The 12,702-nt window shown below is 45.6% G+C and overlaps 1 protein-coding gene across 2 annotated transcripts in view; it reads right to left on the bottom strand.

The window, feature by feature from the left end:
- Positions 1-12,702, bottom strand: part of EYA2 (EYA transcriptional coactivator and phosphatase 2) — a 205,766-nt gene that overhangs the window by 105,387 nt on the left and 87,677 nt on the right. For both annotated transcript variants that reach the window (XM_090285312.1, XM_090285313.1), the window contains 2 exons: positions 9,215-9,357; positions 3,817-3,933 (listed from right to left, as the gene is read on the bottom strand). In XM_090285312.1, coding sequence (XP_090141438.1) covers positions 3,817-3,933; positions 9,215-9,357 — 260 coding nt within the window. The remainder of the gene's footprint in view (positions 1-3,816; positions 3,934-9,214; positions 9,358-12,702) is intronic.

The raw sequence follows: 12,702 nt of genomic DNA, 5'->3' as shown, positions 1-12,702 counted from the left end.
CTCACCCAGGTCAGGCACAGCGTGTGGGACGCAGGGAGGCGGACTGCAGCTCGGGCCCAGAGCTCTTCGCCTCCCGCAAGTTCTTACAACACACTCTCAAGATGTTTTTTTCCTTCCCCTTTTCATCTTTGCGGTCATTTCTGTGACTAGCAGTGTTGTAGCAGGAGAAGCCAAAAAGAAACAACAGCAACGACCAAAAAAATCAAACCCCTAAGAAATACATTTCAGCTATAAAAACCCCTGGGTGAACTTAAAAAAAAAAAAAAAAAAAAAAGAAAGAAAGAAAATAAACAATCATGCAAAGGCCAAGTGAGTGCTGTGAACTTTTCTCTTTTACGTTTATTGTACATTTGGTGGGGAGGCGGTGTTATCCAAACAGATACAGATCTCAGACGGGGTGATGGCTTTGCAGAAGTTTCTGGAATTTTCTGAGATTTGGTATGAGACCTGGGGGAGGCCTTGGGCTTCTCTAATCCTTGCCCTGTGACTGTCCTCTGCTGCGTTGCCTCAGTTTACTCATCTGTAAAATGATGGTGGGGTCCCTGCCTAGGTTCTTTTGCTTCTACAAAGTTATAATTTCCATTCTTAGAGAGGAAAAGACCCATTTTCAGCATGTACACATGGACCGATTTCCTCCCAGGTCAGTGCTTTCAGGCCTAAAACTCAGTCCGTTTCAGCCTCCCTCTTTGCTCCCTTCTCCCCTGAAACATGAAGCTCAGCCAGCGCCTTCCGTTCTGAAATGCGCAGAGTCGTCGGAGAGCTATTTCTCCTCTGGAGCAGCTTGAAAAAAAAAGTTAATAGGAAGCACATGGGCATGGTGTGTGAGCGTTCTGTGTGTTTGTGTTTGAAAAAAGTACTTCGGGAGGAATATGTCAGGCTTGCAAAATGCCTGGGCTGTCTCAAGAGCAGTTTATGGCCATTAGGCTGCAGGCACTTACGTGGGACAAAGTCCAGCTGCTGCAGTAGCCTTTCTGGCATCCTGGCCATAAGGAAGATTAAGAAAATAACCTGGATTATTCTCATAATGGGGTGGGTGAGACAGAGCGAGAGATGTTTTTCCATTTGTGAGGGGTTGGCGGGCATTGTGGTGGGGGTGGGCTGGGACCTAGGCCAGTGCTGACCCAAGGAGAAGCATCTTCTAGAAGGATCCACAGAAACTGGAGGGCAGGATGGTGTGGCGGTTATGTTCCTGGGCTCTGGAGTGCAACTGCCTGGCTTCAGATCCCACCGCCATGGCCACGTGACCTTGGCCAAGTTATTTGACTGCTTTGTGCCTCAGTGTCCCCACCTTACAGGTGGGGGTCATGATAGAACCTATGTCGTAGGGCTGCTGGGAGGACTAAGCGGAATGGCACATGTGCAGAGCTTAGTGGTCTTGAAGGAGCCCAGGAAACAGCACTGGGAGGATCAGCACAGGCTCTGGAATGCTAGAAACACGAGTCTGAATCGCAGCTTGGAACCCTCATTGGCTCTGTGATCTTGGGCAAGTCACTTCTCCTCCCTGAGCCTCATTTTCATCATTTGGAAAGCAGAGCAGATGGTGCCTACCTTCCGTGGGTGGTGTAAAGACCAGAGGAGAAAGAACGTTATTCTACACACCCTGGTCCGAAACAGGGAGGGCTCCTGCTTTGCCTTCCAATCTCATCTCCCCTACTCAACAGCCAGACTCGTGAGGCCCCTTGGGAGTCTTTCGAAAACGAGAGCCCTTTCCTGCCTCAGGGCCTTTGCTCTTGCTCTCCCCTCTGCCTGGGCTGTCCTGCTTCCAGCTGCTCACATGGTTGGGTCCTTTTCATCACCCACGTCTCCCTAACCACCCGCATAATGCCCATCACCACGCCCCAACTCATTGCCCATCACACTGCCTTTTTTGTCTTTCACAAGCTTTATCAATATCTGTAACCATGTTTGTTAATTGATTACTGCCTGTCTCTCTCCCATGATGAAATGTCTTTGTTGACTGATGTACCCACCAGTGCCTAAAACGGTGCCAGGCATATAGCCGGTGCTCAATAATACAGAGTAAATGAATGAATGAGTAGATGAGGAGCCACTTCTACATGATTTAACTCGTGTTAAATGGGGTGGGGTGGGGGTGTCAGGCTGGGGAAAGGTGGACTGTGTTTGCTCTTCAACCTCTGCAGCCTTAAAGGCCCCGAGGCAGTAAGTTCCATTGCTATTGGCAGAGCTAGAAAAATCTGGTTTGAGATTGGCTCAAATGCAAGTTCAAGTTCAGTGTCTTCACAAGTCTTTATTATGGGGATTGGTACCACAATTCACTCTCCACTTAGGGAAGGGTCCCAGGAGCTTGTACCCTTTAGTGGAACTCAGAAAGGCCACTGTGGGATGACAGAGGTGACAGTAGAGAAGAGGAGGTAAGACAGTACCATAGTAAAAAGCAGGGGCTTTGGGTGAGGCTGGGAGTAGGGATTCTACCAGACCCCAAGAGACCTGGCTCAGTCTGTTTCCTGTTGCACGTGTAGACCAGCCATTGCCTCTATGCCTCAGTTTCCTCCCCTGTAAAATGGGAACAATACCAGCAACAATGCTTTGGAGTGTTGTGAAGACTGTGTAAGATGACCCAGAAACATGAGGTGGCACGTGGTGAGCGTTAGGTCAAGGTTGGCTGATGAGGTCACCAGCAGTCTGAGGCAGACTTCTACGTGGAAGCTGCTCCAAGGGCTGGGCATGAATGCTCGTCACCTCCTTTCTCTTACATACCCCTATGACCCCTTGCTGTCCTTTCACAATGTTTTCTCCTGAAGGGCTGACCCTGACATCCATTTTCAAAAAGGCAAAGTGACAATATGCGCAAACAGTTTTCTAAAGAGAAAAGTACAATCACTCATTACCCGACATGACTTTTCAGACCCTGGGTGGTCGTTTTTACCAGCTTTCACGAAGGAAAAGGAATACCAGGATGAAGATCTCCAAAATGGCTGTCATCAGCCCTCTGTTCCATACACCAGCCCTCACGTGCTCCCAACGGGGCACTGGAGAACAGAAGGGCCCATGGGTGGTGAAAGAGTGGAGGTGGGCACAGGAGGATCTCGTAAGCCAGTTTCTTAGCGCACCCGAGGAGGGAGTTGTGCACTGGAGGTCTTTCTTTCCTCTCTAAGGCCACCCTGTGGGGGTGCAAAGCCTTGAACCTCCTGCTGAAGTACCTCCTTTACCCACCTGGCCAATATTTCCGCCACCCAGCATTTCTCTGAGCCTACAGTGGACTTCCTGTCTCATCACACTTATAATCAGAGCCCCCGAGGCCCCGTGGGATTCAGCTCTGCTTTCTCTCCGAGACCCTCTCCTCTGCATCCCCCCTGGCTCGGCTCCAGCCTCGCCGGCCTTAGTGCTGTGCCTCTGACAGGTAAAGACGTTCCCCTCCGTACAGCTTTTGCACTGGCTGTTCTCTTCCTGGAACGCTCTCCGCTGGGTCTGCGCGTGGCTGGCTCTGCCTCACCCTTTGGGTCTCTGTCCAACATCATCTCTTCAAAGAGCCTTTCCTGATGATTTTACCTAAAGTGACACATCCCACCCTTCTTGACACACCCCTACCGGCTCATCACCCCTACCAAACACCACATTTATTTGCTGCATTGCACTCAACTCCTCCCAAATTAGCTGGTTTATATGTTGCTTTGCTTAGAGCCAGTCTCTGTGAGAGCAAATCCATTTATTCTGTCCACCACTGTAACTCCACTGCTTGAGATAGATGCTGGCACACAGTAGGTGCTCAGTACATCTGCTGACTAAATGAGTGAAGGACACGCTACTGAGGCACCGCTTTAGAGAGGGCAGGGAGTGGCCGCAGCGCAGACTTACTGTGCATCTGGTAGGTGTACGGGCTCTGTCCAGTGGGTGGGGTGCTGAAGCTGGAGCCGTAGCTGAGGAACCCACTCTGGCTAGGGGAATGGTTCAAGCTGTCTTCTGTCTTGATGCCTTGGAAGGAGGAAGAAGAAGCATTGGGGACACATGATTAGGAGGCTACGTTGTCACCTGCAGAAGAGCTACCGAGTCAAGACAGCATGTAGTTTAATCAGCTTCCAAACTAGGAGTTGCAAACTGGTGGCTCGTGAGCCAAAGGTAGTCTACAGACATGTTTTGCCAGGCCTGTATATTTTTTAAGGAAAATCTCAAGTTAATTGTTTCTGTTTAAAAATCAAGAGATTTCACAAAAAAAAAATAAAAATAAAAATCTGGACTTATGGCTCCTCTTGAGCAATGGGATGGTGTCACAGCCGTGTTCCCATGTAACAAGCTGCACCTGCAGGCTTCCCAGTTTGTGTTTCCCTGGTCACCATGGTCCAGTACTGTCTTCAAGACACTGAGGCTGGTTTTAAAGTGCTATTATTTTTCACTTAAATTATACTTAAAAAAAAATATATCCCAGGACACTATGAAAAGTGGGGAAGAGAAAGGCAGGGCAAGAGGACCTCATTATTTTGCACATGTGGTCAGCTTCCTGCTTCCTGCCTGGCTTCAACGGTACTGAGCTTCCAACCCCTACTCCATGGAGCAGCACCAGGCGTGGCTTAAAGTCCATCAGGAGTCTGGGTGAAGGTGTTAAATGAGCCACCCTTCTTTCCTCTGTACAGATGATTCCACTTAACCTGGAGACACATCCTGGTTTTTCTGTTGGGGGGACCTGCTTATGCAGAGGCCACAGTCACAGATCTTCCTTCTGTTTCGGCCACACTCAAGACAGCTTCTCCAAAGCACAGGCACCCATGAGCACCCGGCTGGGAAGGGACTGCATCAAGGGAGAGGGGCTCATCCATCATCCAGAGCCCATACATTGCATTTCTATGGAAAGTATAATAAACTTTGCGTATCTTTGTCTATCTTACAGGTGTAAAATAGGACTTTGATACTATTTAAATTTGCATTTTTAAAAGAATAGTTCTAGTTTGGGGAATGGTTTTGTAATTGTGTTTTCTCTCCTTCTTACCCATTCACTTCCATAAATGAAGAGAATGTTTAGTGGGGTGAAAAGGATAGATTTTGAGTCAAGGGGTCTGTGCTGAAGCCCTGGAAGGTTTGTGGCATTCCTTGGTGACGTGGATGGTTTCTCCTTCTCACGAAATAAGATACTGATTCCCGCCAGCAGGGCTGTTGGGAGAGTAAGGGAAGGGGAAAGAATAAACATATCGGGCTCCGAATGAGGTACTTGGGCTCCGAATGAGGTACTTAGCCAAGCACATCTCTTCCATCCTCACAGCAATCCCACAGGACAGGCAATCCTGCTGTCCCCATTTTAAAGATGTGGAAACTGAGGTTCAGAAAGCCAGGCTATGCCCTGGCTGGTGTAGCTCAGTGGATTGAGCACCGGAGTGCGAACTGAAAGGTTGCCGGTTTGATTCCCGGTTGGGACACGTGCCTGGATTACGGGCCAGGTTCCTTCTCTCCCTCACTTTCTCCCTCCCTGCCCCTCTCTAAAAAATAAATAAATAAAATCTTAAAAAAGAAGGAAAAAAAAAAAAAAGCCAGGCTACTCAATGGGGGTCTCACAATTGGCCAATAATTCCGAAGTCAAGGTTTTCCTTTCCTTCTCTTGATGCCTCTCAATAGTGGGTGTGAAAGGATTTCATGCAGTAGCTGGTAGAAGACTTCAGGAACAATATTGGTGACAGCAACAGGCAGTATTTATAGGCACTTTTTTTACTCAGTCCACTAGGAAGGTTTAATGGCATACCAGTGTACCTGGAGTCAGATCTAAGCTCCTTGGGTGGCCCCATGGTCCCGCCTGGGCTCTGCTCACCCCTCTGACTGGCTCTCTCCAGGTTCCCTTGCTCACTCTCCTCAAGCTGTGTGCTCACTTGTTTCAGCGGCCAAATGGAAAACCGAAGTACGGGGTATCACTGCTTATTCAGCCAGCTCCCGATGCAGGACCCCAGGCTGATTCTAATGTTCTTTCTTCCACTGCCGGCGGCAGAACGGACATGCCTCCTTATGCAATGTTAGAGTGTTTGTCCAGGTTGGATATGAGAAGGGAACTGCTGAGTCAAAGAGCATGCACATTTTTCCTTTTAAATAGATACAGACACGCTGCAAGAATATGTTCATTCATTCATTCATTCATTCATTCCACAAACAGGCAGAATAATAGTCCCCATCGGGGGTTGAAAACTATGGCCCACGGACCAAATGTGACCTTCTGCCTCCTTTGGTCCATCAAGTTCTATCAGAACACAGACACATCCATTCATTTGCGTATTATCTGTGGCGCTTTCCAGCTACAATTGTAGAGTTCAGTCGTTCTGATATTGTGTGGTCTGCAAAGGCAAAAATATTCACTAGCAGGTTGTTTTTTTCATGGAAAAGTTTGCTGACCCATAGTCTACACAGAGAAATGATATACAGAGGAAAGGATAAACATCAAGTCCAAGGCTGTGGGTATCTCTGAGAGGAAAGGGAGAGAGCCTCTCTTTACGTTTTATTTTTTAAGTTCGACGGCCAGCTCATGGGATTTGTAGTGCTGTTCTTTATGCTTTTACATTTGTCCTTAAATGTTGCATAATAAACTGAGAAGAATACTTGATACTCCTAACTCCCTTGCCTCCAGAGTACTCAGTAGTGTTGTTCCCTTGCAACTATTTAAACAAAGGTGATAATGCTATTTGCCAAAGAGCAATAAAAGTTTCCTAACAAGATTCAACAAGGTTCCTCCAGACAATGAGCAAACACTGCTTGCTCAGGCCCGGGCACATGCGAAGGGAAACGGCTTTTCATCCCAGCTGCCATCATTCAATGACAAGGACATTCCAGGTGTGGGTAGCAGCCTGGCTACTACTGCACTGATTGAGCATTGCCCCTGGGCCAGACCCTGTGAGCTAAGCCCTTTATATGAGTCAGGGTTTTGCAAATTATGGTCCAGGGGCCAAATCTGCCCCCCCCCCCGCCTGCTTGTGTAAATAAAGTTTTATTGGAACACAAACACACTCATTACATGTTATCTGGCTGCTTTCATGCTCCAATGGCAGAGTTGAGTAGTTGTTACCAAGACGGTGTAGCGCACAAAGCTGAAAATATTTACTATCCAGCCCTTTACAGGAAAAAGTAGCTGGGCCCTCTGTAGACGATCTCATTGAATCCTCCCAACAACCACAAGGAGGCCAGACTTAGCTTGGCTCTGTTGTATAAATGACGAAACTCACTCAGGGTCTTAGGACCGGTGAGGGGCAGCAGTGTGTGTGTGTGTGTGTGGGGGGGGTGTTGGAGAGGGAGAGCCCAGGACATGTGTGCCCTTACCACCTAGGCCGTGTTGCCAGGGAACAGACTCTCTGAAAGTGACTGAGACCACAAAATGACTTGGAACCAAATTAATTTCCACCCGATACCATGTTTGGTCTGGGAAGAGGACTAGGTTTCTCTTCGATGCTGAAAAATAACACGGCTTCATTTTTCTTGGCTGTCGGCCAGGCAGGGTCACTTACGTGTGCCAGTATCACAAGTCTTTTAGCACGGGAGGGACAGAAAGTTAAAAATGATGCCCACCCCTGTTGGCCAAGGTCTGTCACAGGTAGTCCCCCCAGGATTTATGAAATGCACACTCCAGGAACGGAGCTTGGTCTTAGGCTTGGACCTCCAATTGGACCTCCGAGCCAGGCGGCCTGGGTTGAATTCCACCTCTTCCACCAACCCGTCGGATGACCGTGGGAGAGTTATTTGCCCTCTCTGAGATCCCAATTATTTATCACTCAAAAGAGGATAATGATGGGGCCTTTCCCCGAGAACTGTAGGGGGCAGCAGCTCAAAGATGCTGACCATTGCCAGCGCCTGACCTGATGCCCCTGAGGACTTGTCCCTGCTGCCTCTACAACTGCTCTTGACTCTGTCCGCTTCTGTGACTGCTCTGTCCCAGGCCTCCGCCATCACCTGCTTCAGGCTTTATCAGTCTCCCCACGGGCCTTCTTGTTTCTCCTCTGCTTCCCTGCAATCTAACCCCCCCCCCCACAGTAGTGGGGGTGATCTGTAAAGCACCCAGACTGTGTCCTATACACCAGCCAATGAGGGTTCCTGTTTCACTTGTAATCAAATCCCAAATCCCTCCCAGGCCTCTCAGGCTCTGCCCACCTTGCCCTCCATGGTGCTCCAGTCACTGGGCTTCCTGGACTTGGCCAAATTCCTTTCCATCCCAGGCCTTCCCACTGGGGTCCTCTCCTGCCTGGACGCTCTCCCTCCTGGGCTTGCATGTGCTCATTTCTCAGTTCTCAGTGGAATCAGCCCCTCATCTAAAAGGCCCGCATAGTGCCGCAACCTAAATTGTTCTTCGTTGTTCTGTTTTCCCTCACGGCCTCTTCTCTTCCTTGACACATCACGACATCATTGGCTCTCCTGGTTTCCCAGCTTGCCAACTGCAGATCTTGGAACTTCTCTGCCTCCATAATCTGGTGAGCCAATGTCTCTCATCTAGGTATCTATCTGTCTATTTCAACTGTCTATTTCCATCCCATTGGCTCTCTTTCTCTGGAGAACCCTGACTAATGCAGACAGGCACAGGTGCACAGTGGACAGTGGGCCTGGCTCACTGAGTCTGTAGTTCTTAGCAATAAGGTCTTACAGGGTCTCAGAGTCTGTGAATCTGTTGCTTTTGCCTTCCCAGCACCCATTTCTCCTTCTGATGCCATCACTGTGATTTCCTTTAAGAGAACCTTCCCTTCATATACAATCCATATGCTTCAGCCTCCTTATCTGTCTCACCCCCACCTTCTTGCCTTGCTCTAAGTATTGTTGTATGACCCAGTTGGGCCAGTGAAGGTCAATATGGGATTCAATGTGGACAGATGAACTGGGAGTGCTGCACAGAAATGGTAGAACCCAGAGTTGACAGGCACCATCTTCGCTGCCACATGGGAAGAACCTGTGCAGGAGTAAACCCAACTCAGAGGAAAACATCTGAACATGGAGTGGGATGTAGTCCTCCTGACATCATTTGAACACCTGGATCCAGCCATTCCTGATGTCAGTCCTCAGTGTGTGAATCAGTAAATTTACCTTTCCCTAAGCCAACTTGGGTTAAGTTTCTAATTCTTGCAATCAAAAGAGGTCTTGATATAGTCTACAGAATTTGAATATTTGAAGTGTCTGTCCTTCTCTATCTCTAATACAAAAGTAGCCTGCAATCACTTATCATTCTGCATTTAACTGAGGCAATAGGACAGAAGAAAGACCATAGTGTTGGGGCCCCAGGGGAAAAGCAAGGGCTTTGCCTGGTACTCACTGTAAGAAGGGATCCCATAGGCTTGTGCTGGAGGTGGGTAAGCTGTGTAGGGGGTGGCCTGCTGGATCCCCGCACTGTACTGCGTCTGGCCGTAGGCTGCCATGGCTCTGGGAGGCTGGCTGGGCAGCACACGTGGGCAAGGTCTGCATGGAAGAAGAGAAGATAAAATCTCCAGGCCCAGCCCAGCATCCCTTCCCCCTTACTTCGGTATCACCACCACCATCTTCCTCTGAGTGTTTACTCTTTCCAGGGCAGAGACAACCTCTGTGTTCATCAAACTCCATTTCATTTTCTCTCTTCCTGGGCACTAGAATGATTATGTTTTCTGGGTCCCTTACAGTCAGATTTGACCATACGACTGGATTCTGCCCAGTGGAACATATACGCCACTTCCAAGTCTGGTTAACAAAACCATCCCCTGCAACCCTCCTGCCCTCTCTCTTCTTTTGGCAGCAACTGTGGAGGGCGCAGGTTGAGACTGCAGAGCTATAACATAGACACGTCCTGGATCCTTGGGTCAGTGTGTAGAGAAGAGCATCCCTGGAGAGTTTTATCTGATCCACACTGCATTTTATATGAATAAGAAACAAGCCTTTGTTATGTTAAACCACTGAGACCAGGGTTTATTGATTATTGCAGTATAATCTATCCCAACCTCACTATCTATTCTCATTAGACACCTTTCCAGTTGACTGCAGCTTTGACAGGGATGCCAATCAAGATGCCCTACTCTTAGCCAAGGGATGGGCACATGATGGAAGATCATCCAATTATAGTCTGTCCTAGAAATTTAAATCTTGGGCTGAATAATTCATTCCAACAGCCACACTCCGAAGAGCCTATTTTTCAGTTCCCTCCTGTTGCTTGGATCCCAGAAGCTGTCCTACTTGTGGTCTTTCTTGAGGACTGATTATTCTGCTTTCACTTACATTGTAAGCAACTCCAGATCTTCCAAAAAAGTCCTTTTGGTAGTAAGAAAAATTTATGAACAACTATATGTCAACAAATTGGAAAATCTGGGATGGATAGATTCCTAGAAACATACAATCTTCCAAAATTAAATCAGGAAGAATTCAGAAAATCTGAGTAGACAGATTACAACTAATGAAATTGAAGTAGTAATCAAAAACTCCCAACAAACACAAGTCCTGGACTGGATGGCTTCACAGGTGAATTTCACCAAACATTCAAGGAAGAACTAACACCTCTCCTTCTCAAACTATTTCAAAAAATTCAAGAAGAGGGAAAACTCCCAAGCTCATTTTATGAGGCCAACATTATTCTAACTCCAAAACCAGATAAAAAACACTACAAAGAAAGAAAATTATAGACCTATGTCCCTGATGAACGTAGATGTTTAAATCCTCAATAAAATATTAGAAAACCGTATCTGCAATACATTAAAAAGATCACACACCATTAATAAATGGGATTATACCAGGCATACAAGGTTAGTACAATATCTGAAAATCAAAAACATGATACACCACATAAACAAAATGAAGGATAAAAATCACATGATCATAACAATAGATGTAGAAAAAGCATCTGATAAAATCCATCACCCATTTGTGATTATAAAAACTGTCAGCAAAGTGGGAATCGAGGGAATATACCTAAACATAATAAAGGCCACATATGACAAACCCACTGCCAGCATCATACTCAATGGGCAAAAACTAAAAGCATTTCCCTTAAGATCAGGAACAAGACAGGGATGTCCACGTTCACCTCTCTTATTTAACATAGTACTGGAAGTCCTTAGCCACAGCAATCAGAGAAGAAGAAATAAAAGACATACAAATTGGAAAGGAAGAAGTAAAACTGTCATTATTTGCAGATGACATGATACTGTGTATAGAGAACCCTAAAGATTCCACTAAAAAAACTACTAGAGCTGATGAATAATTTCAGTAAAGTAGAAGGATACAAATTAAATATCCAGAAATCAGTGCATTTCTATGTACCAATAATGAACTATAAGAAAAGAAAACTAAAAAAAAATCCCATTTCCAATTGCATCAAAAAAATAAATACCTAGGAATAAACTTAACAAAGGAGGTAAAAGATCTACTGGAAAAATTATAAGACACTGAGGAAAAAAAGTGAAGAAGATACAAATAAGTAGAAGCATATACTGTGTTCATAGTTAGGAAGAATTAATATCATTAAAATGTCCAAATTACCCATAGCAATCTATAGATTCAATGCAATTCTTATCAAGATACCAATGGTGTAATTCACAGAACTAGAACAAATATTCCAAAAATTTATGTGGAACCACAAAAGACTCCAAATAATATATTTGAGGAAGAAGAACAAAATTGGAGGAATCATGCTATTTGATATCAAACTATATTACAAGGCCATATTAATCAAAACAGCATGGTACAGGCATAAAAACAGACATATAGATCAATGGAACAGAATAGAGAGCCCAGAAATAAACCCATGCCTTTATGGTCAATTAATATCTGACAAAGGAGGCAAGAGCACACAATGGGGTAAAGATAGTTTATTCAATAAATAGTGTTGGAAAAATTGGACAGATATAAAAAAAAAGAAATTAGACCACCTTCTTACACCACACACAAGAATAAACTCAAAAGGGATTAAAGACTTAACTGTTAGACTCAAAACCATAAAAATCCTAGGAGAAAACACAGGCAGTAAAATCTCAAACATTTCTCCCAGCAATATATTTTTGGATATGTCTCCTTTGGCAAGAGATACAAAAGAAAAGAAAAAAAAATAAACAAATGAAACTATGTCAAACTAAAAAGTTTTTTTGCACAGCAAAGAAAACCATCAACAAAATGAAAGGACAACCCACAGAATGGAGGAACATATTCACCAATGATACATCTGATAAGGGGTTAATATCCAACATTTATTTTAAAAAACTGATAAAACCAACACCAAGGAAACAAACAATCCAATTAAAAAATGGGCAAAGGACCTGTAAAACCAGTGAAGGCATTAAGTCAAAAAAAAAAAAAAGAAAAGAAAAGAAAAGAAAAGAAAAAGAGAAAAAAATCAAACAACAACGAAAAAAAACACAAACAACAGAAACTCACAGACACAGACAACAGCATGGTGACTACCAGAGGGAAGCGGGTAGAGGAGGTAGAAGACGGAACGGCGGGGGCATAGGTGGTGATGGAAGGAGACTTGACTTTGGGTGGTGAACACACCAATACAATATGCAGATGATGTATTATAGAATTGTACACCTGAAACCTCTATAATTTTATTAATTGATATCACCCCCATAAATTTAATTTAAAAAGAATACAGAAACCTCAGAAAACAAAACCCCCAAAAAGTCCTTGTGGGCTTACACTAGCTGGAGTTGGTCTCTATTACTTGCTCCCAGAGAACAAGTGGGGTCTGAGCCCCGCGGTGAATGACCAGTTCCGTGAAGGACTAGGGTTTGAAGGGCTCCCTCCCTAAGACATCTGTCATATAATGACTGCTGTCCACCCCTG

Source organism: Furipterus horrens, unplaced genomic scaffold, assembly GCF_987537825.1.
Source record: "Furipterus horrens unplaced genomic scaffold, mFurHor1.1.pri manual_scaffold_8, whole genome shotgun sequence".
NCBI classification, from domain to species: Eukaryota; Metazoa; Chordata; class Mammalia; order Chiroptera; family Furipteridae; genus Furipterus; species Furipterus horrens.
This window is presented reverse-complemented; position numbering and strand designations above follow the sequence as displayed.